At 34.6% G+C, this 27,438-nt stretch overlaps 1 protein-coding gene across 1 annotated transcript in view; it reads left to right on the forward strand.

Annotated features, from left to right (window-relative positions):
* Positions 1–27,438, forward strand: part of ADAMTS19 (ADAM metallopeptidase with thrombospondin type 1 motif 19) — a 238,253-nt gene that overhangs the window by 98,854 nt on the left and 111,961 nt on the right. Inside the window, exon 8 of the mRNA XM_049649122.1 lies at positions 11,575–11,680. Coding sequence (XP_049505079.1) covers positions 11,575–11,680 — 106 coding nt within the window. The remainder of the gene's footprint in view (positions 1–11,574; positions 11,681–27,438) is intronic.

The raw sequence follows: 27,438 nt of genomic DNA on the forward strand, positions 1-27,438 counted from the left end.
TCTTTCTTTCTTTCTTTCTTTCTTTCTTTCTTTCTTTCTTTCTTTCTTTCTCTCTCTCTCCTCCTCTCTCTCTTTCTCTCTCTTTCTTTCTTTCTTTCTTTGTTTCTTTCTTTCTTTCTTTCTTTCTTTCAATATTTTAGTTTTAAGTAGTCTCTACATCCAACATGGGGCTTGAACTCACAACCCCAAGATCAAGAGTCACATGCTCTACTGACTGAGCCAGTTGGGCACCCCTGAACTCACTTTCTTTCACTATTTTCCTGAACATTTACTTGAACTACCTTTCACTGTATTTTTCCTGCATCATATTCATATTTCATAAAAAACTTACCAAACAATTAGATGTGGTATCCATATGCTGTCTAGTCTACAACTTATTGATTTTAGATACCTCCACACACCTTAGAATCATAAAATAAAGTGAGTATTCACTGATTTTCCTTTAGCCACGCATTAAAAACACACACACCCTTTTTTTAACATGTGCTTTCCCATCTGTAGTTAATTTTGTCGCAATACACATTACAAGGTCAAAGATGATACTAAATTAGGAAAAGAAAATGTTGCATCTATCTTCCTAGAATGTGTTAAATCTTTTCCTCACAAATCCCTACCTCCTTTGATTTGAGGACGATGAGAACTGAAACATGTCGATTGATGTTATTTTTTCCCCCACTTTAAATGACTTTATTCATTTACCTTGTTTCGGTTTGCTTTTAGCTAATATTCAATTCTTCCAAATAGTGCCCTTAACCTCTCCTTTGATTCTTTCCATAGCTGAGGTGATTGATGGGCTATAGATCAGAAATCACAGTGCCTTCACTTTCCTCTGAGACCTTTGCTCTCAGCGTCTTTGCAGTGAATTCCTTTGTCTACAGGCTGGATTTGGCCTCCAAATGCAGTTGGTGGGTTCAACTCAAGAATGTTGGTTTGGTCAGGGCCCTATAACTCCGATTCAACTCTTTCTACCACACTTTTTTTCTTCCCAGCCTCCCCAGGCCCTACCCTTCCAGCTCTTAGTGCTATTAAGACCCTGCCAGATCTCAGTCATGTGCCCCCTGGGTCCCCTGAGTTAAACTGCCCACCCCTCTGGCCTTCTTGATAGCAAGAGTCAAAGTAGGCTCAGAAATGACAACACAGCCCTTCTTTCCACCTACTGACCCAGAGTTTTTTTTTATTAATTCCATGTTTGAGTCATCGTATATTGGTCTGGAGTTTCCCAATTCACTATCCTCCAGAGTTCCAAAGGCTACCTACCTCTAATCCTTATCCTTTCTCCTGTGCCCTCAGAGAGAAGCCTGTAGATAACTAAGACATGACTTGTGTGGAAATACAAAAGAGAAATGCACAATAATACACCTCAAAATGTATTTTCATGTTATTATACAATGTATAGTATACACTGTACTATACAGTTCTACTTGTTGGGAATGAACAAATTGACTTCTCAGTACTTTCCTGCCTTTGTGGTGCTTAACATTCTAAGAGAGAAATGGCCAATATCCATAATGAATAGTTAAATTAATTGGTATATTAAAAGATAAACTGGCATAGAAAAAGGAGTCAGTTTAAGTAAGAGATAATCTGGGAGTTCCAGGGTAGGAAGGGTATTTGTAATTTAAATTTGGTGATCAAAATCTGGAGATATCTAGGGAAGGAATGTTCCAGAGTGAAAAGCCAGTGAAGAGGTCTTGAGATGGAAATGACAGGAAAAAGAAAAGGAAAGCAAAAACAAAACAAAAACAAACAAACAAAAAACAAGCCAATCCAGCTGGAGTAGAATGAATAAATGGGATGATAATAGAAAATTCTATTGACAGCTTTGGCAATAGAAAATTTCTTTTGACAGCTTTGGCAAGTTGTAAATTTTATTGGTATGCTTTTTTTATATATTACCTTGATGTCTTTAGGGTTGTAGAGACATTTCCTTATTCTTTGTGGGTGTTGATAATTTGTACTTGTCTTTTTATTCTTGGTTGGTTTACTAGGGAATTACCAATTTTTCCAGTTTTCTTTTACATTTGTTTTATAGTTCATTGGTTTTGCTCTTTATTATTTCTTTCCCTTTCTTTTCTTAAGCTTTGATGCTCTCTTCTTTTCCCAGCTCCTGGAAGGAATTTTAATCATTGATTTCAGTCTCTTTTGTTTTTTATAATATATGCTGTGAATTTCCCTAAGCACTGTCATTTCAGCCCACACATTTTTTATGTGTTCTATTTTTACTGTAGCCATGTTTAACGTATTTTCTAATTTTCATTATAATTGCTTTCACTTGTGGACTGTTTAGAAGAGTATCATCTTATGTGTAAGCAGTTTGGGTTTTTCTAGTTACCTTTTTAGTTCCTGATTTCTAAATTATTTCCATTTTGGCCAATGAACAAACTTTGGATTATTTCCACTTTTTTTTTTTCACTACTCAGTATGAATATGGCCATAAATGTACCTTGTCCACTTAAAAAGAGAGAATTGGGGCATCTGGGTGACTCAATTTGTTGAGTGTCCTACCTCGACTCAGGTCATGATCTCATGGCTGGTGAGTTCAAGCCCTGCATGGGGCTCTGTGCTGACAGCTCAGAGCCAGGAGTCTGCTCTGTATCATGCATCTCCCTCTCTCTCTCTCGGCCTTTCCCCACTTGTGCTCTGTCTCTCAAAAATAAGTAAACATTAAAAGTTTTTTAAAAAGAAAAAGAATTTTGTTGGGTGCCATGTTCTGTTATGTCAATTAAGAGAGATTTGCTAATATTTTGTTCAGATCTCTTATGTCTTGAGTAAATTTTTTTATGGTTGTTTTATCAGCTATTAAAAGAGACTTGTTAAGTCTTCCAGTTTAACTGTGGATTTGTCTTTCTCTCTTAATTCTGTTCATTTTTACTATATATACATTTTGAGGCTTAGTTGTTGAGTAAATACAGAAAAGAACTGCGAAGTCCTCTTGTTGATGTGATCCTTTTATCGTAAAAAAAAAAAAAACCAATAAAACACCCTTCTTTATCTCTCTAGATGCTTATGGCTTAAATTCAACTTGTCTAATTTTCTATATTTGTAATATTTACATTGTCACTCTTTCTCTATTTTGGTTGATGTTTGCATATTACATTGTTTTCTCTTCTTTTACTTCTAACTTATTTATATTCTTTTTCTTAAGCTGTATCTCTTTAAGCACATACACTTAAGGTTTATTTTTTTAATCCAGATTTACAATCTTAGTTTGGATTCAGCCTAGTGTTTTTTTTCATTCATTTATTCCAACTTTATCAAGATAAAATTGACAGGTAAAAGTTGTATATATGTAAAAAATGTGATGTTTTAATATACATCAGGCATTATAAAATGATTATCACAATCAACTTAATTTACACATCTCTCACCTTCGAGAACTTAAATATCCATTCAGTTTGGCAGTCACACACAGTTCCCGTGGTATAGTCTTTTTTATTTAATGAAAATCATAATTTGAAATGCTTTCTTTCTGTTTATTTACTATTTCACTTTATTTCATGTTTCTTTTTTTTCTTTGTTTCTTGCCTTTTAAAAATAGGTAAATCTAATATTGGTATGCCATTTTGAATCGCTGTAATTGTTAATTATGTATTATTTTACTATTGTTTTGTAATTACCTTATATATAATGACAAGTATCATTTTACTGCTGATTATTGCTAGAACTTTTGAACTCTTGAACTCCGTTTATCTCCCGATGACGTATTGTTGCTTGTACTTTAGTTCTCTATATTTTAAATTTTGGAAGACATTAAAATTGATGTTTAAGGTGGAGCACCTGAGTGGCTCAGTCGGTTAAGCATCTGACTTCTGACTCTTGACCTCAGCTGAGGTCTTGATCTCAGTGTTTTGCATTGGAGTCCCCTAGGCATGCTCCCCTCCACACTGGGATGGAGCCTACTTAAAAAAAATTGATGTTTTGTGTATTTGTTATTAATTTATAGTTACATGTACATTTACTCTTTCTGGTGTTCTGTATTTCCTCCTCTTTATTTTCATGTTTTAGTCTGGAATTTTTCCTTCTGTTTGAAGAAATTTAACATTTCTTTACACCAGTATTTTGATGTAAAGTGTCACAAAGAAGGGGTTTCTTTTTTTATTTACAGAAAGATACATTTGGGTTGTGGTAGCCCAGTGAATGTAGATCTCAAGCTTCCCATCTTTGTGTTAAAAACGTCTTTCCTTCATTAACATGTTCTCTCTAGTTTTTATTTTGGTAATGGTCTCCTCACAATGGCTGTTTCTTCACTTGATTTGTCGTTTATATTTGTGAGTTTGTCTTCAGTGGAACTGTTTCTTCTGTGGGAATTCTATGCTTGCTGAGATGATCAAGTGTCTCGTCACAGTGATACCTCATTTGTTTTTACTGACAAGGTTTTTTCCAATCCTGTATGATCCCCAAATTGTATGATGGGCTTGTACGTTATATTTATGGCTTCATATTCCTGTGGCTTCATAGCCTATGCATGATGGTGGTTTCGGTTTCACTGTGTTAACGGAGCCTTTCCTGGCATACCCAGAACTTTGAGCTATGATTCCTTGTTGCTTTCCTGCATGTGGACTTTTGAGGTTATTTTCAAGCATTAACAGCATTTCCAGGCTTTCTAATTTGTGTACAGATCTCAGTTCCTTGCTCCTTAATGCCTGTCCTTGCAGACATTTTGAAACCGCACCATTCTTTATTTAATTTTTTTTTTTTTTTATCTTAGAGAGAGAGAAGAGAGAGAGAGCGAGCAAGCATGAGCAGGAGAGGGGCAGAGAGAGAAGGGGACACAGGATCTGGAGCAGGCTGTGTGCTGACAGGATTGAGCCCAATGTGGGGCTCAGACTCATGAACTGTGAGATTATGACCTGAGCTGAAGTCAGATGCTCAACCGACTGAGCCACCCAGGTGCTCGGAAACCACACCCGTTATTTAATGAGACTTGTATCTTTTCTGATATCCAGATTTAACAACATTGAATCAGGATATTATCCTCTAGATTTGAAAATTTTTTAAGCTTTATTCTTGCACTTGGTAATCTTTTTTCTTCAAACTTAGTGATACATCAAAAACTTTGTTCATTACATTTTATCTGGCACTCTATGTGTTTTTCCCAAAAGGACTGTCAGCCTACCATGTTGTGGGAACGCATAAACAACATTTTAATGTCTATAAAATAGTCTCCCTTTTCAACCACAGAGATTCACTATAGTTTTTTTTTAAACTAATATTCTATTTCTTGTTTTTGGAATTCACTTTTTTCTTAGTATTCTTAGGAACTGTATTATGAAGAATGTTATGGATTAATCATTTAAGAGAATCTGGAAGCCTACTTTTTAAAATACATTTATAACTATACCCATATTAAACTCATAACTTACATAATTGTACTTTTATATTCCTGAATCATCATCATCTTGCCTTGTAATGGAGTAGAAGCGGATAATTATTGAATTAGTAAGGCAAGTTATTGTAAAATATGTTCAAAGTCCAATTTGAACGTAATCATGTAAATGGGCTTCGTATGATGTGGGTACCATCTCATTAAGTCATTCTAAAAAATTTTTTTTTCTAATTTGTGGACAAAATACATTTTGATTCTTCAAAATTACATTTTTATTTAGGACCCCATATTGAGTTAACACTTTATATTGGTCTTTGTTTCCAGGAATTTCATCTATGCATTTCATTTCATACACCCCCTTCTTGCAGATATGCTAAATACCTATTGAGGCAGAGATGTACTACGTGGCTTGCACATTGAACGAACCTAACTTACCCTTCTGTGAGCAATATCAACTCTCATCACCATCTCCTTTTCCCTGCTCAGTCCTTTGTTCAGGAAATTACCCCCAAACTTCCCCTGCTTTTCCTTGGCTGACCTCTGGCCACTCAGTGATAACCACCAAGCTGTTTCCTTCTCTAAAAGCCTCTCCTACCTTGATTTTTCTCTATCTGGTGTTTCCTTTTATTCTTCCATAATGTTTTAGATACCTTTAGATTTTAATGATCACATTTTAAAATGAGTATTTATTTTGTGGCTCGTGCTCCTGAAGGTGTGCTCAGCATGTATTCATTTTTTTTCCTTGTTCTATTAGGCCTCAAATAATAGTAGGATTCCTAGGTGAATAACTTTTCTCATAAGGTACAATCCTAGAACAAATATCTTTCCTAGAACTGTGAACGATTTTGTGCCAGGAGAGACAAGATTTTGAACTTAAGTAGTCTAGTTGGTGCTTAAAGGCAATACCAGTGGAGCTGGAGAACTTACTTTTGTTAGTATACATCCATCTGACATCATAAAAACTGATTTCCTGGGGCACCTGGGTGGCTCCATTGGTTGAGAATCCAACTCTTAGTTTCAGCTCAGGTGATGATCTCAGGGTCTTTGAGTTGGAGCCCAGCATTGGACTCTGCACCGACAGTGCGAAGCCTGCTTGGAATTCTCTCCCCCTCTCTCTGCCCCTCCCCCACTCATGCTCTTTCTCTCTCTCTCTCTCAAAATAAATAAACATTTTTCAAAAACTGATTTCCTGATTAGTCCACTATTGTAACACGCTTCCTGTGGAGTTTTAGGGCTCTATGATTATCTTGATGAGGTATCATATTACATTCCAGGATTGTATGTATTGTTTTCAGATGAGAGATTCTGTTCAGTCCTCACACATGACTTGATTCATTTTTAGGTGGGAAATTAGAGAGATTTTTGGTATCCTTTTTGTTTGTACAAACTTTTATATTAAAAGGGTACCTTAAAAAGAGTCTGTATTATAGCTATCTTTAAATAACAGCTGTGTTAAATCCTTTCTCCTTCTAAACTCTACCCCTTATTATAATAAGAAACATATGAGTTTTTGAAAGGAACTGAAAAGCATAGGCTTTTAGACAGAATAATGCAAGTCATTTAAATTGGTCATGGTTAGAATTATTCTCCATAACTTTCAAGTTAAAGAAAATCTCCTTTGTGGGCCAAATGTAAGACAATGAAATTTAAATTTATCAGAATCTTAGTTGGAGATTCTAACTGTACACATAAGTAAAAAGAGAATAGGAATACAGGATCATCTTATTTGTTAAATTGCATCATGGTCTATAAGAGATTCTGTTAATTACTCTTTAAATTTCATAGACATGATTATCATATTTATGTCTTTTAATCTTCTCATTGTAAAAGTATTATAAACCCATGATTTGGAAAATTGGACAAGAGGGAGAAAAGTTACTTATTATTTCTCTGTTATATAATACAGTTGCTATTAGCAAGTTAGCATATTGATGTAGTTTTTTGATTTGTTTTGTTTTAAGTAAGCTCTATGCTCAACATGGGGCTTGAACTCATGACTCTGAGATCAAGAGTCATGTGCTCTACTTCTGAGCCAGCCAGGTGCCCCCATATCTGTGTAGTCTTTTTGTTCTTTTATGAAAATGTGGTGGTCTGCATTTTTTAATACTTAGGTGTAATCATACCTCTATGCCAATATGTACTCATTTTAAAATTCTGTTTTATTGTATGTAAATTCATATTTTATGGTATAAAATATATGTCTTTTATATTATAAATTATATTCTTTTCAATACCGTATTTTTTTCATGACTACACAGTAGTCATTGATTTCCCATAACCTGGTGAGGAATCTAGGGCCCCCAGAGACATTCTTCCCCTATCCATAGGTCTGGTGCTAGGAAAATGCCAACATTGTATACCTGTAACATTTCTCTTGCTTCCCGCTGCTGCTTCTAAGTCAAAATCTCTCCTGTCCTCATATAAAAACTCTTCAGTTGTGATGGAAGCTCTTGAGCTTTACCGTCTTAACCGTCACTGTCACCGTCACTGTGATGGATTGTTCTCCTTTATTGTCTCCCCCATTTCGTGTGGATGTTGGCCGTCTTTCTCTCCGCTTCTTGAGTTCATTCAGGTGCAACTTCACGTTATACCATCAGTCCACCCAACACTACTTAATAATTATTTCCCCTCAATCTGGATGCCAGCTACCTTTCTCTACCCTCGTGCCAGTAGTTAATCATATCATGGAATTTCACCTCTGAAATCTTAAGTCTCTAAATCTCAATCTCTTATCACAATCTCTAGTACTTTTTCAGAGAATATCTGTTCCTTTTCTTCACTGCTGACTCCATTGTCTGGACAACTGTATTGTTTTCCCAAATTATCTTTGACATTACTTCTTCACCTATCCAGTGCTATAAGTTCTGTCCCTTCGTTCCCCATCAATTTTACTGCCAACTGTTACACGTTTTCATCCTTTCTTTAAACCTGTTCTGAAAAATCCCAGCCCAAATTTAATCTAAGTAGTACTCTTCTGTGTTTCAACCATTAGGTTGGATATCATTCATTTGGGCATATTAGTGAGAGTCCAGGTTTGTGCTCTCCATCCTGAGCTGAACCATCTGTTTTCTGACCCATGAATTAAGTATTCCCCTAGTACTTAATCAGTTCTCTTTCCTGTTTCTCTCACTATTCCAAGCTTATGTTTCTTTAAAAAAAATGCTATCTAACTCCCATCTACCTTTGACCTACACCTCACATAACATTGCATCTTTTTTCACTTGACATACAAGAATATCAAAAAATAACTCCTTTAACTTAACAAACTGTATCTATTAAAGTCCTCCTGGGGCACCTGGGTGGCTCAGTCCGTTACTTTGGCTCAGGCCATGATCTCCCGGTTTGTGTGTTCGAGCCCCACATCGGGCTCTGTGCTAACAGCTAGGAGCCCGTAGCCTGCTTCACATTCTCTGTCTCCCTCTCCATCTGTTCCTCCCCTGCTCATACTTTGTCTCTCTTTCTGTCAAAAATAAATAAACATCAAAAAAAATAAAGTCCTCGAGCATTCATACTCCATTGTGAAACTGTAAACATTCCTATTAATATCGTCAGGAAAACAAGGTGTTTGATACCACCCATATTTCATTAGTACATTGGAAATCCTAGCCAATATAGTAAGATAACAGCAAAATATGGAAAAATGTATCAATCTAGAATAGAAAAAAATAATATGGAAGAGGTAAGAATTGGAAACAAGCAACAGTACTCTTGTTGGTGGGAACAATATATTTCAAGTAGTATAGGAGAAGAGATGTAAAATTTATTAAAGTGACTGAATTTGCTATGTCCTGATCCATACAGCAAAGAGATATATGAAATGATGACAGCCTATGTTAGCTGACTTTTAATCTATGTATGGTGATGAGCTTATTTTGGTTTGGCGAAATATATGGGCATCCTGAGGGAAATTTGTACTGCACAGTGGTCTTTGACATGCTAATTATAGCTGAACTTAATTTAGTATTTTAGTGGGACATTTAGTCTTGAAGTATATATTTATTTAAATTTCTAAATGCTCAAGAGAATTTTAAATATCCTATTAAGAGGAGCTACTTTTCTTTCACACTTCTTCCCTCCTTCACTCCTTCCTTCTATCTTTCTTTCCTTCTTCCCTTCAACTATAATGCAAGTTTAGTTACTCTCTTGTGTTTGTTTTCCATATTTTGTTGCATTAATAAGTGCCTGACTTAGCTCTCTTAAAAATCACATTATGTTTCTTCAAGCATTTCTTAAAGTTTTGTATTTGATTTGTTATGTAGTAGAGCTCGGTAACAACTATGTTTTTGACTTCCTTTTTTTCTCCCTTCCCTAACCCCTCTGTGTTTATCCCTACCTTCTTCTTTTCTTCGTACCAGATCTTGACTGTTTTAATCAGCCAAATGAAGTAGTATGGCTTGTCACTTGTCTGTTCATTCCTTCATCCATCTATCCATTCATAAAGAAGTAATTTCAGGGCACCTGGGTGGCTCAGTCAGTTAAGCGTCCAACTTTTGGTTTCCACTGAGGTCATGATTTCGTACCTGGTGAGATTGAGCCCCATGTCAGGCTCTGTGCTGACAGCACGAAGCCTGTTTGGAATTCTCTCCCTGTCTTTCTGCCCCTCTGCTGTGCTCTCTTTCTCTTGCAAAATAAATAAATAAACTTTTTTTAAGACAAGAAGTAATTTCATCTATTTGTATATTTTATATTTTAATAAAATATTTCTACATATATAGATATTTATGCATTTCTTTATGTATTTCATCTTTATGTATTTAATCTCTTGGCTATTTCTTCCTGTAGTTATGTTTTAAAAGTAGTATGTTTATACTGCATTTTGTTGAGAGAATGTATCTTCATTTTCTTGATAGGCCAGTGCATACCAGGCCTTGACATTCTACTCGAAGGTTTGAATGAGTACTTGAGGATTTCAGACATACTTTCATCTAATCTCCACTTTCAGTCCCCGAGCAATGCCTCTGTCGAACCTGTGTGTCTCAGCCTTGAGCCTCTGTGGGGTTCTACCACATTCATAAAATCCTCCTCTGTTTAATTTGGGCATGGGTCCACTAAATCGGTTCATGTTCTTGTATGAACCTTCTGTTTTTCCAAAACATGGGCAAGGCGATTTATTCTTTTAGTTAAATGTAATCATTCCATAACACTATTTTTTTGTGTTTCTGAAGACAGAAAAAAAGTCCCAAGTAGTTAGCTAACCATCTTTAACTAGGGGCCACTCTGCACTAAATTATAATCAGCGGGAAAAACTAAATGTTAGTTGGCATATTGATTCAAAGTTCATTTCAAATCTTTATTTTATAATATTTAGTACTCATGTGTTCTTTGGCAAATCATTCCACTTGTCCACACCTTAATTTCTTCATATAATGAGCTTAGATGTATTTTATACAGATAGGAGGATTCCGGAGCATATAGATAATTCAATAACACTAGATATTATTTTAATAAACTTTGTTATTTAAAAATGCGTTAAAACTTACACTTGCAAGGTTATATAGTTCTTTGTGTTCAAGGATATTTCTTCAGAGGTATTTCTTAATTAGTAAAATGGTACATGAATCTTTGATGAAGGAGTATCAATGATATCACATACTGTGTTACTGCTAATTCAAACCAGAAGATCAACTATCTTGCAGAAATTACTGGCTTAAATAATATTTCATTATCATATACTCTGCAGTTGGGCCATCTTATAAGGCAAGAAATTTTCAGAGGAAATACTTTTCAGTATTGAATCACAGTTTTTTTGTTGTATTAGTTAAAATTGTATTTTACAAAATAAAAATTTTAAATATATTAACTCAGAATATAAATGTGAGTTCAAGAATGTCCTATATGTCATTTATTTTATTTTAGGTTTTTTTTGCAACTACATTATTAACAAGAATTGAAAAATACTTAATTTAATCATTGCTTTTTAATTTATATTTTCCAAGTTGTGACCATTCATGACAATGAAAACTGGTATTTCCAAAATGTATTCTTATAGTATGCCTTTTTGAGAATTGGACAATTGATGAAATAATTTAATCTGCGATATTAAATTGAGAAGAGTGTTAAGAGTTTATTGAGTGACTAATACATACACAATTTCTCTTACAATTTCATTCATAAGGATTAGATATCACAGCTTAATATAGACATATTTGAATGTAAGGAATTTCATTTTTCAGTTTTTTCTACTGATTCCTAGCATAAAGGTTTACATTTGAATCTGAAATGTGATAATTCATGTTTGTGTCTTCTAGGTATAGCTTATTTGAGTGGAATGTGTAGTGAAAAGAGAAAATGTATTATTGCTGAAGACAATGGCTTGAATCTTGCATTTACAATTGCTCATGAAATGGGTCACAAGTAAGTAAAAATTCTGGCTATGCCACATATTAGCATATAGCTTTGTAATTTGAGTTATTGAATTACATGCATCTTTTGGGTTTTTTAGAGGGAGGGGCTCAGGTGTTTTAAAAATTAGGGAAACAAAAAGAGGTGGTAAAGATCATCTAAATTTAAAGAGTATCTTCTAAATATTGTAACTATTCCTGATACTTTGAATAAAATCTTATTACATTATTAAAATTGACATTAGGACATGACACATGTTTCACTTCACTACACATTTCCAAATAATATAAACATGACAATAATCATGACACTACAAAGCTATATATTATTCACATGTCTGAAGAAAACACTTTGTACAAATTAAAATACTTCCAAACTATAATAGTATTTGTTATTACCCTATACAGAGTAAAAGCCAATTAAGCTGCATGGTTTGAAGTAATGTACTTGAAAGAAATTTCACCTGTTCACCCAGTTAATATGTAATGAACAGTCTGTCTCAGGAACAGGTCTAAGTACTTTACCTAATAGTTCACTTAAAACTCAACAAGCAAGGCTGTCATTTTACAGATGATGATAATAACAATAATAATTAGTAATAGCAACATTTACGTAGTACTTACTCTGTGCTACGACATTTCTACATGCTTTATATATATCCTCAGAACATTTTTGTGAGGTAAGGCTATTAGAGTACCCATCTTACAGGGGAGAAAACTGAAGCATGGAGAAATTAATTTAAGTTTAATTTAGTTGTGAAAATAGTACGTGTTGGAGGAAGGATTTAAATTCAGGTTATCTAATTCAGTCATACTGTTCTGTACTTTGCATTATCTGCTCTCTTTGGGCCTTTGATCCCTCATCAGTAAAATGGGGATGATACCTGTGTTATAAGGTTGGTCTGAGATTCGGATTATGAACAACAAGCACATATTTACAGCCAGTATCTTACAGTAGAAATGGTGTGGAGTCAGACTGAATTTTGAATGTGGGCTTCCCTGCGTGCTAGCAGTATCAATTAAAATATGAAAAATATTTTAATTGGACTCACATTTAGTGAGGTCCTACACAGGGAGGTGCTCTTTATGGAGGCCTCTTTGGTCAAAGACATATTTAGTTTGGCTGGTAGTGTTTAAAAATTTGAATCAGTTGCCAACATTAAAAAGTATAAATTTGACATAAAAATTCAAATTTCCAGACCTGGCAACATTAGACCTACAGTCCCATATGGCAGCCATTCCTTGGAGCTGAGTAGTGTCTGTACCCTTTAGACTGGGGCCATCTTTTCCAGCTCATCACAGGCTGAGGCACTGTGGTATTATAGTATTTATCAGACACCCAGTGCGCTTCATTTTCATCAGATGCCTGGACTCTGGAGACAAGTGAGTAAATTGAGCTATGGAATTTGATTGGTCTAAGAAAGCTCGGGAGAAGATTATATAGGACATCACAGTGTTTGATTAAAAAAACCTTTTATTCAAGTAAACTGAAGTAGAGGAAAATGGTCAAGTTATAATGATACAGCTCAGTGAATTATCAGAAATTGAGCATACCTATGTGCCCGTAACCTAGTCTAAGACATGATTAGTTTTCTTAATTTAAAGATATTTCAGTGTAATCATAGTAAGGAAAACCATGTGCAATATTTGAATGAAAAATGCTGAAAGTAACGTTTAGGGGAAAGAAAAAGTTGGTATTAAAAATATTAAGACAATAAGTACAAATTCATGGTTATAATTTTTAGAAGTTAAATGCAAGTTTCTGAATAATAATAAGCAGTGTGAGTATATTTTTATGAAACAGACAATCTGAGTAGTGGAAGGTTCACTTTAAGAAACAATCTTACTTTATTTTAGGATATGTAAAATACATTTTTTAAATCTCTGATGTATTCTAAAATGTACGAAAAACACAGATTAAAGGAACCAACCACCACGCAGGTTACTTTATTAACATGCAAAGGTTTGGTCAAGAATTTCTACTTAAAAAAACTAAATGATATAATTTAAGGAAAGGCCACTTGAGCTTTATGTAGTAGAAACATTGCTTTATGACCAGGAACTCAGGTTGGAATGGCTAAAATGGTAGTAAAATATTATTTTATTTGCCTTTTATAGAGCTGTACCCAAAATCAATAGAGATGTGCCAAAGGTATGGGTAATGCTTGATGAATTAAGACCAGGACATATGATATATGTTGAACTACTTAGTTACTAAAAATCCTCTTTACTTGTAAGCAGTATTTGTCTCAAAAGTGGGGGCTGGTATTTCCCTTCTTAATTTTTTTAAATGTTTATTATTTTGAGAGACAGAGACAGAGACAGAGAGTGAGTGGGGGAGGGACAGAGAGAGGGATATACAGAATTGGTAGCAGGCTCCAGGCTCTGAGCTGTCAGCACAGAGTCTGACGGGGGCTCAAACCCACGAACCATGAGATCATGACCTGAACCAAAGTCGGCTTAACCGACTGAGCCAGCCAGGCGCCCCAGTTTTCTTAATGCTATAAAGTGGGATACATTAACAGTGAAGAGTAGTGGTGTCTTTAACAAAGGACACACAAAGGGACAAACAGGAGAGAGGTCATCTATATAAATTATATCATCATCATCCAGTATAAGATATAAAGCACAATGAAAGGAAAATGTAGGAAGAAGAAAGAAAAATAAAACAAAATTCATATACACATAGCCTCTTGAATAAGCAAAGTTTTCACAAATGTTAGATAATTATGTCTATGGATCTGATGTGTCCACGCACACAAATCAACAGAGCTTTTTTTTGTTAGGATATAATTAAGTCAACTACTTAAGTGAAACTGTTAAATTCTTCTTTTTTCTTTTTGAATTTCTTTCTTTTGTTTTTTGGGAGAGGATTATGTTTTCCAGTATATTTTCTTAGACAGAAAATGGATCGTATAATTTTGCAACCCACAACTTTAGAGTGGCAGAGTGTGTCCATTCAAACTTGTCAATTCAAGAATGACTTTATAATTACACATGAAATGTTTCTAAACTGATTTGGGATGAGTGTGTTTATGTTTTTTATCTGAATTTGGTTTCTAGAATTTCCCAGAGAAACTCCATGTATGGCTAGAAAAGTCAGTAAGGGGCACCAAGAAATAAAAGCCAAGTCTTAAGGGTGAGAATTTGAGTAATTGAAGAGAACCAAAAATCCTCTTTTACTATTTCAAAAGGGGAATGAATCTTAAATGTGAAAATGTATCGAATTTTCCTTTAGGAAATTTCCAATTAAAAAAATCTTGTATGTAATTATATATAGAAGTATAGATTAGTGTCCATAGCAAGAAAGAGGAATTAAATGATTTATTCCAATGTTTTATGATTCCTTTTCACAGTTATTTTCCTTTCTAAACAATAGGTCAGGCATGTGATTTTTTTCTTACAACCAAAAATGTCAACCATAGAATATTTTTATTGGTATTAAGTGTATTTATATTTATGAAATACAAATGGGATCTTCATAAATTTACTGTCATAAAGCCTAAAACTTTATTTTTATAAATAAAAAATACCTTAGGAAGTTGTTCATGAATTTGACAGTTTGTTGGGTGCATACGTATACACATATACACTATATTTTATATACAACAATTTGTTAAAGTAAGAAATTTTACTTTATTTCAGCCAGACTTTATTATGGATATATAAATTGTACTTAGATTACTGTGTTTGGGGAGTGTCCCCAAGACCACCCTCAGGTTCAATGATTTGTTAGAAGGACTCAGAAAACTCAGTAAAGCTATTTTACTCATACTGACAGTTTATTACAGTAACAGGATATGGATTAAAGTCAGCAAAGGAGCAGGCATCTGGGCCGGGTCTAGGGAACACCTGGCAGAAGCTTTACGTTGTCTTCTCCCAGGTGAGTTGTGCAGAACTAACTGTGTGTTAATTCTCTAAACAATAATGTGTGAAAACACGCACAAAGTACTGCCCAACCCTAGAAACTAACCTGAGCCTTGGTATCCAGGGATTTTACTGGGTGGTAATGTTGGTCATGGAGGCACAGCTGACCACCTACAAAGCACATCTTCCACCTCCATCCTTTCCAGAGGTCCAGCTAGTCATGTCCTACCCCCAAATCATATTGTTATAAGCTATCTGACTTGTCCTGGAGTCCCCAGGTAAACAAAGATATTCTTATCAGAAGAGATATTACAGGGGCTCCTGGTTGGCTCAGTTGAGTGAATGTTCGACTCTTGATTTCAGCTCAGGTCATGTGATGGAGCCCTGTGTCAAGCTCCATGCTGAGTGTAGAGCCTGCTTAAGATTCCCTCTCTCTCCCTCTACCCCTCTCCCCGACTTTGCTCTCTCTCTTTCTCTCTAAAATAAAAATAAAAAGGAAGGGAGGGAGGATGGATGGATGTGCTAGATGCTTATAGGTTACCTCCCAGGACCTGGGCGAGAACCACACCTGTCTTTTCTATGTGCGAGTTTTGGACCACCCAAACCTGTTGCAGTAACTTTGTACTTCACAATTGCACACTATTTTTAAGCCTTAAGATATCATACTTAGATTGCTAAAGCCTTTCTAAAAAAATAATAATGTCTTCTGTTATTAGCAGGCGTTGCACTAAATACTGTGTACTCCTCTATAATCCAATCTCATAAAAATCTGGAGCTATATTTTGTGATTATTGTCTTTTTTACAGATGAGGAAACTGAAGCTGGTAGAGATTAATATTTCAGGAGTTCTTTTGATATTAAAAGCTTTCTTTTTTCATCACATATGTTGTTAAGATTTCTCTAGTTCTATTAATTTAATCTTGTTTTTTAATGTTTTTGAACCGAAAATGTTCTTAGTAGTCAAATGTTATTTTTTAAATTATTTCTTCTATAGCTTTTTGTAGTCAGAAATGACACCTCATTCTAAAATTTAAAAAAATACCTTTTTGTCTATTTGTTTTATATTTTCTTCTCTCTCTCAAGTCTTCTCCCTCACTCTTTTTTACTGTTAGAAGGCCACCTAGACTTTATTTTAGTGTATGTAGTAAAGTTCTCTCCATTAAATTTGATTGTTCATTAACTGCTCAATAAATTATCTTACCGTTCAAAATGTGGTCCCTGATGATGTAAAGAGCTATGCCAGAATAGAGCACATTGCTTGCTTCATTGAAAAAGTCTTGAAATGAAAAAGAAATGAACTGAAATGAAATGAAAAGAAAGAAAAAAGAAATGAAAAAGAAAAGAAAAAGAGAAAAACAGTCAATTGAACTCAACTGTGTGCTTAGTGCTGTAGCCAATTTATATTGTAGTGCCAGCTGCTTATCTAGGTACAGATCGGTAAAAAGGAGTTCACCAATGGCAGCCAGGGCACGGACCACACTCTGAGTGACCCTGCCACATAACACTCTAAGTTAGTGCTGCATGGAGGTCATGTTTGAGTTGGTAGAGAGCCCAATATTCTTCTCTTTAGCCTGAAAGGTGGTCTGCAATTGAATTGTATATCTCTGTTCTTGTATATTTATGAAATATTTTAGCCATAAATTCTGTGACATGATCCACTGCCAATAATACATGTTTTCCTGACACAAATATTTAGCGGTGTTGTAGATAGTTTTGCTAAGTATAATACATATAGACATTATAGCAAGAATATAAATATATAATATGTATCATATATAATGCATTTATAATTTATATAACAAAAAATAGAAATATATACCGTATATACATATCATATCCTTTTTTTCTTTATGGCCACAAATAATTCACTCCTTCCAACTTGAAGTAAAGTAACCTCTTATATTGGATAAGCTTTTACTAAAATTTATGCCCAGCTCTTAGAGATTGTAAAGTATGTAAATTACCAGAGAAATAATCGTTTTAAAGGTAATTGTTAGTAACATAATCCTGTGAGTTTTTTTCTAACCTTGCTAAATCTGGAGATTTCTTGGACAGCAGAACTACCCTGACTTAGCTCATTGAGACCAAAGACTTCTGCTCTCACCTGAAGAAGGAAGGTAATCATATTAGATGTATTTTAAAGAGTATGACTGCCAAAGCTCACACAGCCAATTAAGTGCCTGAGTGGATGTCCAGAGTCAAGCTATCCGAATCCAGAGTTCATGTTGTTAATTACTGTGCTACACCCCAGATGCTGAAGGATACTTCTGATTACTTTACCTTTACTCACATTGCTTCTGGGCTAGCCCTGTGTAATCTGTTCCTACCTTATCTCTTCAGCCATACTTCATACTATGTACCCTTTTATTGTTAGCACACTTGCAGCCCCATTAGAGTTTTTAGGGTTTCTCATGTGTTATGCCCCTTCACACTGAAGTGCATTGGCACATGTTACCCCCTCTGCCTGGAATACTCCCATTTCACGAATTCTCTCATCCTGATCATAATTCATAGGGCATATCAGTAATCATTTCCTACAACATGTGTTCTGTGTAGGTCAGTCTCTCCATTAAATACTTCATGGCACTATCTCTATAAATGTCCATTCATTCATCTAGTCACAGGGTGTAAGCGCCAAGAGGTAATGAACTGTGCCAGTTTTTTGTTGTCATGGGATTCCTAATGCATTTGATAGTGTTTGGGACATATCAAGCGTTCAATATATATGTATTAAATCAGTGAATGCTTTAATATAGCAATTTTCTTAGTAAAATATTCTTGTGCAAAGAATGTCAATGAAAATGTGTTAGAGGAAAGATGCTGCTGCACAAATTGTTTAGAATGTTTTTAAATATTGTCTGAAACTTTTAACAAGGAATCAGGTAAAGTTTTATAAAAACAATGTGGTGGACTAGTAAATGTAGCCAAGGCCACATGGAGTGAGCCTTTATTCCATGCACATACAGAAATGACTCCCCGCAACCCAAAAGTGCTCTCCCCTGAGGTCTTCCTGTCACAGTAATTGGAAGCTCCATTCTTCTAGTTGCTCAGCTAAACACAATGAAATTATCTTTGAGCTCTCTCCGTTTCTCACTCTCCACATTCAATCCATCAGCTCTTGACTCTGCCTTCAAAACATATCCACATTCTCTTTACATCTCACTAATTCTACTCTTGCCACTCTGGACCAAACCACCATCATCTCTCATGTGGATTATTAAAGTAACCTCCTAAATGATCTTGCTTTATCAGCCCTTGTCACTCACAACCTGTTTCAACTCAGAGCCAGGAAGACTCCTTCACATTAAAGCAAATTTTCCAATTTTTTTGCATAGACTTCCAGTAGCTTCCTATCTCACCAGTAAAATCCCCAGCCCTTACATTGGCCCAGTAGGTCCTACCAGGTCTAGCCTCCTTCCCTACCATTCCCCTCCTTACCAACATGGCTCCAGATACATCAGCCTCTTTTCTAAAACTCAAAACACCTACTTCAAGACTTTGCCTTTCTTCTTTAGATATTTGTTCAAGTACCACCTTCTCATTGAGGCCTTTCTGTTAATATTTCTTAAAAGTGTAGACACAACCACATTTATCTATCTATCTATCTATCTATCTATCTATTTGTATGTGTACAGTGAATTCTTAACTCCTTAGTTCACTATTGTATTCTCAGCATCTAGAAGAATACTACTTTCATACTTGGCACATAGTATGTACTCAAAAATGTATTTGTTAAATGAAGATAAATTTGTTATTTCTAAAAGTGAAGTCTCTATGACTTCCTATGCTCTGCAGAAGAGCTGAATATACAAATGTACTAATTGTCTCACAGAAATGAAAAATAATATTCTTCTTAAGGAACTTCATTGTTATATCTAAGTAATATATTGGCATTTCTTTTCACATTAAAAATTCACATTAGGAATCACATTAAGATTTGTATTGAATGGGGGTTGCCTGGGTGGCTCAGTCAGTTAAGCACTGAGTTTGGCTCAGGTCACGATCTTGTGGTTCATGGGTTCGAGTCCCATGTCAGGCTCTGTGCTGACACCTCAGAGCTTGGAGCCTGCTTCAGATTCTGTCTCCCTCTCTCCCTCTACCCCTCCCCTGCTCGTGTTCTCTCTCTCTCTCTCTCTCTCTCTGTCTCTCAAAAACAAACATTAAAAGATATTTTATTAAAAAAAAGATTCTTCTTGAATGGAATTTGAAAAGACATTGAGGTCTCCTATCCCCATATTAAATGCTTAAAAATCCCAAAAGGAGAATTTTTTTTATATAAGTAGCCAAGATAAAGAGCCAGAAGGAGAAACCTCCAAATATTAGAGGTAGAAGGCATCTTTCCATATAAAAGAGCTAGAATTTCTCATTCACTGGGTGCTTAATCTTGGTACTGGATGGAGTTGCTCAGGGTTGAATGCACTCTGGGGAGTGGAAGTCAAAGCTTCACAGTCCCTTATAAGGCAATGTGTATTTCCAGCTGGCTTACGGCAAGTAGTTTGCTTCAGGACATGGAATGAAAAAAAAAATCTATCCGCATCTAACATATTCTAATTACAAAGCCTCAGAGCATAAATAGAAACATTAACAAAACAGATAAATAGCCACAATCATAGTAGGAGGTTTTAACACTGCTTTCTGTATAGAAACTGAATAGAAAGATCTCTATAGAAGAGAAAAGATTTGAACAACTAAAAACGTTGTTCTACTGGGCAGATATGAAACCTGCAGCCGAGTAATAAAGAATAAGTACTCTTTCAAAATACAGATATTTATAAAGAATGACCATATATTATTTTATTCTTCAAGTCTAAACAAATTCCCTAAAATTAATTTACAGATGAATTTTTCTTATCACAATACGATTAAGTTAAACAACCAATAGCAAAAACAAACTTAATAAATACATAATAGAAATTTATAAGCATACTCTGGAAAAACTCATTGATCAGAGAAGAAATCATTAGGAAAACCAGAATACTCTCAGACTTGAACAATAACAAATATACTATTTTGCAAGTTTGTAGCATTGCAGATAAGGAGCAATTAGAGGAAAATGAGTAACTTTAAACACATATATAAAAATTAAATGATGAAATTAATGACCTAAATTTTCATATTAAGAGGTTAGAAGCATAACAACAAAATAAGAGATATTAGAAGAAAGAAACCACAAAGAGTAGAAACTAATAAAATAGGAAAATGCAATGAAAGTGAATAATGAAGTCAAAATTAGATCTCTGAAAATACGAATAAAATTGGCAAATATAAAATTGATTAAGAAAAAAGGCATAATTGAACAGTATTAGAAATTAGCAAAGGCAGTATAACAGATACTGAAAGTATTAAAAAGATACTAAGAAAATAGACTGAATACTGTCATGATAAAAACAGATGAAATGGGAAAATTCTAAGAAAATATAATAGAAGGATATAAAGCTCTATAACTATTTTAAAAAATTGTATCAGCGCATTAGAATTATCCCAAAGAAAACACAAGTTCAGACACAGAAAAAGGTTCAATGAATAGATAATGCTAATATTAATCTAATTCTTCTAGAAAATAAAGGAACACCCTGCAACTCATTATTTGAGCTAGTATTAATGTAACATAAAAATCAATAAGGGACAGTTATGAGGAATGAAAGTTGTAGTACTTTCTTATCTGAGAATGATGAAACAATTTCCTTTTTTTTTTTGGTTTATTTACTTAGAGAGAGAGAGAGTACAAGTCAGAGAGGGGCAGAGAGCAATGGAGACAGAGAGAGAGAGAGAGAGAGAGAATCCCAAGCAGACTCCAACCCTGTCAGCATGGAACCAAGTGTGGGACTCGAACCCACAAACCTTGAGATGATGACCTGAGCCAAATTCAGGAGTCAGGGTCAGCTTCTTTACCGACTGAACCACCCAGGTGCCCCAGAAAACATTTTCAAAATAAAGCAGCACTATGTAAACAAATAAAGGTAATATAAGGGAATAAAGTTGGCTTTATATCAGGATAGGAAAAGTCATTTATCATTTAAGAATCTTAATGCCCATGTTAATAGCTTAAAGGTAGAAACTATATTATTTCAAGAGATGCACAATTAAAAAGAAAAACACTAAGACAAAGCTTGCTGATGTATATTCACCAAAATCAATGGGAAACATTATTCTTAATGGTGAAATATTAGAAAAATTTCTACAAATTAAGAAAATCACAAGAATCTCACCACATCTGCTTCTGTGTATGTACTGGAGACACAAACAAGTGAACCTTGGCAGAAAAATAAATAAAAGCTGTAGAGATGGGAATGGAAAAAAGATAGCTATTTTAATTTGCAAATGATGTGATTCCCTATATAAAATTATGATGTTATGTAGAAGTAAAGTATGGAATTAATTCATGAATGTAGTAAGATTATTAAATATAAGATAAATATACAAAAAACCAGCTGTCAACACAAAAATACAAAATGTCATTAAAAAAATGATACTATTTACTGTAGCAATTGAAAACACAGAGTACTTAGGAATGAATTAAAAAAAGATAGGAAATTATATACCCTTATTAAAATTTATTGAGTGAAACCTGTGTCAATGAAAATATACCACATTTGTGGATAAATTTATTCTCTTCAGATGTCAGTTCTGTTGTAAATGATTTATAGATTCATGGAAATTCCAATAAATAGACCACCACAGCTTCTATATGGATGTTGGCAAATATTTTCAACATTTGTATATAAGTACAAATAGTCAAAATAGCCAAAACTTTCTTGGAGAAGGAAAAGACGAAGATAGAAGAGAATGAGAGGGAGAATAACGTAAGAATCTTTCCCTAACAGAAATCAAGACCAATTTTGAAACCAGAATAGCTAAGACATTTAAACATTTGTGAAAATATGGACAAATATGGTCTGATAGAACAAAATCTGGAGTCATAAATAAGTCCACGCCTAGAGGAAAACTTGATATGTGAGCAAGGTGTTGGCAGATCAGTATAGAAAGTTGACTTTTCGGAAAAATATGATAATGCGCTTGGCTTACTGCATGTATAAAAATGAAATTGAATGCCTTCAGATTATTTCTAAAAATCAATTCTGCATAAAATAAAGACTGATATATCACAGACAAGGCTTTTAAGAGAAAATATATGAGACTATCTTTAGGACGTTAGGGTTGAAATTATTTCTAAAGCAGCACATACTCTGTGCCCCCTTTGGAAGACAGAAACATAAGACCTAATAGAGACATCTGACACAGATCTTAGAACTGATCTGATTGTTAAGCTTTTTTAATTTCTGGAACTCCTGGATGGCTCAGTCAGTTAAGTGTCTCACTCTTGATTTTTGCTCCGGTCATGATCTCACAGTTGTGAGATCGAGCCCTACATCAGGCTCTGCCCTAAGCATGTAGACTGTTTGGGATTCTCTCTCTCTCTCCCTCTCACTCTCCCTCTCTCTCTCTTTCTCTCTCTTTCTGCCCCTCCCCAACTTGTGTGTGTGTGTGTGTGTGTGCATGCTCCCTCTCTCTCTCAGATAAATAAACATTAAGGAAAAAAAAGATTATATATTTTACATATTTGTTTTCATGAAAATATTTCATAATATTAAAACAAAAATAAAACTAGAAAGAAATGCCAAAATGAACATTATTTGTATAATTGGAAAACTCAAGACAACCTACCAAAAAAAAAAAAACTCTATTAGAACAATAAGAGAATTTGAGGGGGGGGGGGCTTACAAAATTATATAACAATTTTTGCTTTTCAATACATAAACAGCAGCCACTTGGTCACTATAAAGAAAGAAAAATCCATTTATATTGAATATAGCAAAAGAAAATAAAAATATAAAAGATAAAATACCTAACAAATACTTACAAAGGAATGTACAAGACTTATAAAAAGAAGAATTTATATCCACACAGAGAGTCATAAAAGTGGTTTAAGTAAATGGAAAGACATTTTCTGGTTTGGGATAGGAACAGTGAATATTATAAAATGATAATTATCTCTATATAAATTTAATGTGACCTGCCCAAAATGCCAATAGTATTTGCTTTCCTTTTTTTTTCTTTTTTAATTAGACATACTGGTTATAGACTCCATGTGGAAAAGTCAATATAAGATATTTGTTGTTAAAAACTAACAGGAGAGGAGAGGGTGAATTCTATCAGATATTAATATATTACATAGTAGATAAAGCAGTTTGTGCTGGTGCTTGAATAAGGACGTAAGCACAGAACCTACGGTCTGTGGAAAGAAATGAATCATTCAATAACAAACATAACAGGAATCTGATTCTGTACCATATTTATGACATCATAACACATCAAAATGATTATGGACATTGACATTTTTTGGTTGGCTTTTTTTATTTTTTCATCTTTTAGTAGGAAATGTGTATAATTCTAGATATGAAATCTAGAAGTATTTAAGGAAAAGTCACATAAAATTAACAACTCGAAATAAGTATCCTTCACAATGGAATACTACGTGGCAATGAGAAAGAATGAAATATGGCCTTTTGTAGCAACGTGGATGGAACTGGAGAGTGTGATGCTAAGTGAAATAAGCCATACAGAGAAACACAGATGCCATATGGTTTCACTCTTATGTGGATCCTGAGAAACTTAACAGAAGTCCATGGGGGAGGGGAAGAAAAAAAAAAAAAGAGGTTAGAGTGGGAGAGAGCCAAAGCATAAGAGACTCTTAAAAACTGAGAACAAACTGAGGGTTGATGCAGGGTGGGAGGGAGGGGAGGGTGGGTGATGGGTATTGAGGAGGGCACCTTTTGGGATGAGCACTGGGTGTTGTATGGAAACCAATTTGACAATAAATTTCATATATTGAAAAAAAGAGAAATAAGTATCCTTGCAAAGGAAAAAAATACAATAGAAGATAAATCGCAATCAGTGAAAGTATTTGCAACGTATCTGAGAAAGTGATGTTTTCCTTAATATAAAAAGAGCTCTTACAACTCAATACAAGAAATGATGAAAGCCCTGTTAAAAAAAAAATGGTACCACACAGCTCATGGAGGTCTATGCATGGCTTTTATTAAAAAACAAAAACAAAAACTTAGCATTATTGATAGAATGACACTTCAGACCACAAAGCGATTCTACTTTCACCCGTCAGGTTACATAAATCCGTACAGGTGAATCCATGTTTACTCCCATTGTAAGGACCACTCCCTTCCCTTGGCAGGAAAATTCTTCCTGCCTTCTTCCCTATTTTTGCTTATTCTTCTCTCAGATCATTTCTTCAGAAAAGTATTCTATGGATAGGTTAAGTCCCTTGACCTATGTTCTTATAGACTGTCTGTAGTTTTCATTCCTAATTTTTTCACAATTGTAGGTTTACATTATATGTATCATTATGTGATCTCTGCATGTCTAATTCAAGTGTGGTCCCTCGGTACAGGGGCTTGTTTTGTTTTGTTTGTTCTTTTTTGTTGCTTTTGTTATTTAACATTGTATTTAACATTGTCTAACACCGTTCAGATGTGCTCAATGAATAAATGTTAGATGATATTTTAACAGTGTGAGTGTACAGCGTTATACATTTCGGAGAGGAGTATAAAGTGGTACACTATTTTTGGAGGCCATGTGGCGATCGTTTTCCAAATTTAGCAGACTCCTGGTGAATAGAGGTTCAGCTCCTTTGCCAGCTTTGAGTATAACACATTTTAAATTCTAATTTCATTTGTATTCATGTTTCTTTGCTTCCTAGAATGGTTGAACATCTCACCTTTTTCTGACTAGCTGAAGTTAGGCCCCTTGCCTAAAAAATATGCAGCCAATAAAAATAATCAGAAAGACTTGAAATGGTCACTGTTTTACATTAATAAAATAATACTTATTTTTTACCCATTAGCATCTGATGGCTCAGTACTTTCTTTTCCCAATTGTAGAAAAAGCCCATTTCAGGTATGTTATATTCTTGAAATAATACAGTGGGCATAAAGTTGTGGACAAAATTCTTTGTCTTGAAACTGGTATATGGCACAATTTTGTAATTTGGATTTTAGCACATTTGTGATAACTTATAGTTGTAACTGTGCCAAGAAAATTAGAAAGCTCTAGCAGAGTTCAGTATTTTTATAAGTTGAAAGAAACTGCTTTAAACATTAATAGCTTATTTACTGATTAAGACTTTCACATGGTAATTAGATTGGCTTCTTTGTAGAGATGTCGAGTGGATAAAATTACATACGTTAGGGGAAATTATAAATCATGTCATTGTAAAAACATAGAACATTTTTTGATATGGCCAGAAAATGCTTACGTGGTTTTGGTTTTTGTTTCACTTGTTGAACCAGGCGAAAAGACTAATATATATTTCTAAACTTTGGCGTAGAGGCATGGCTTTTCCACTAAGTTGGCAATTCAGGAGTTTCTTCAGTACTAAGAGGCTAATGAGGCAATAAATATGCAAAGTTAGCTCCTTGAAGGCAATAAATATGTGGGGCACCTGCTAAAGTTTTAAGTTTTGCCAGAGTACCAAGAATGCAGATGTCTTGTGAACTAACAAGCCTTTGAAATCAGTGATGTTTGCTTACACACTCTGCTGAAAATTGTGCCTGGAATAGAACCAGCAGTAGGACCAGGTTATAAACCCACTTCTTCAGACATCCGCTTTTCTGTTATTGGCATCAGTACCACTGACACTTCTTCATTTGAGACATCTTTACCCCCTCTCTCCCCTTAATTCCTCTCATAAGCAGTTGCCACATTTTACTAGGTTTTCTTGGGAAAGAGCTTTCCCATCTGTCCATTATTTCTATTGTTATTCTTCCCAGGCTTGGACCACTGCAACACCTGCTTCCCTGGTCTTTTTGCCTTAGCACTTTATCTTTCTGGTGTGTCTCACTCATTAGTTCAGAAATCTTTATTGTCCTTTCCTACCTGATGAGTGAACTTAGCCTTGGAGTCCTGACTTTTACAGTGGTCCCCTCTACCTTTCTCACATGATAGTCCACTTCTCCATCTCATGAAGGCAAATGATCCATAATGTTCAAACTTTGTCTTTACTAATGTTTTTTTCTTATTTCAACTCCCAGTCCTACTGATGTGTAGATTTTCCAATTTTCTTTATCCATTAATGGTCAAGACAAGTGCTATCACTTTTTGGAAATATATTTTTTAATTTCCTTGCACTGTTTATTGTAAATATCCCTTAATTTCTAATATATACTGATTTGTACTGATATTTATACCCCCTACACACATACCCTACTGAACAGCAGTCTCTATGAAAATAGGATTACTGTGTAATACATTTTTTTTTCTCCCACAGCACAAAGTTGAGTGCATTGTGCATTATAGGCACTTGAATATTTGTTTGAATGTGTAAGCATTTGTTGTACCAATACTCATCTCTTGGTCAGTCATCTTGAGCTTTACAGTAGAGGATAGTTGAGTTCAAGAAGTAGAAGAGACGAATTAGTTTGGGTCAAGGAATGCAGTTGCCTTCACTGAGCAAAAAAAAAAAAAAAAAGTCCTGAAGTCATAGACTTGGAAGGGCCAAATCCAGCAGTTTAGTGATAGGATTATTTAATCTAAAATTCTTCTAATTCAATAAGAAGCTAGCATATGCCCCAGGAGGCATCCTGTCAAACATAAATTTGGCTGATCTCTCTCTCTCTCTCTTAATTTGCAAGAGGAGTTCCTTTTGAAAGGGAATAAGATGTTTGCTTTTCATTCAACATTGATGTGCATCAATATGTCTACTATGAGAAAGAGGATATATGCCAAAGGGACAGTAGGCAAACAATAAAAAGTAAACGAGAAATGAAGATAAAGGCATTACATCATAATCTAAGACTGTTAGACCAGGAAACAGGAAGTAATAACAGATTGCTATAGTAGACAAAAAACAAATATACTCTTACCTCTAGAAATCCATTGTTCCTTAAAATG

Source organism: Panthera uncia (genome assembly GCF_023721935.1).
Source record: "Panthera uncia isolate 11264 chromosome A1 unlocalized genomic scaffold, Puncia_PCG_1.0 HiC_scaffold_17, whole genome shotgun sequence".
NCBI classification, from domain to species: domain Eukaryota; kingdom Metazoa; phylum Chordata; class Mammalia; order Carnivora; family Felidae; genus Panthera; species Panthera uncia.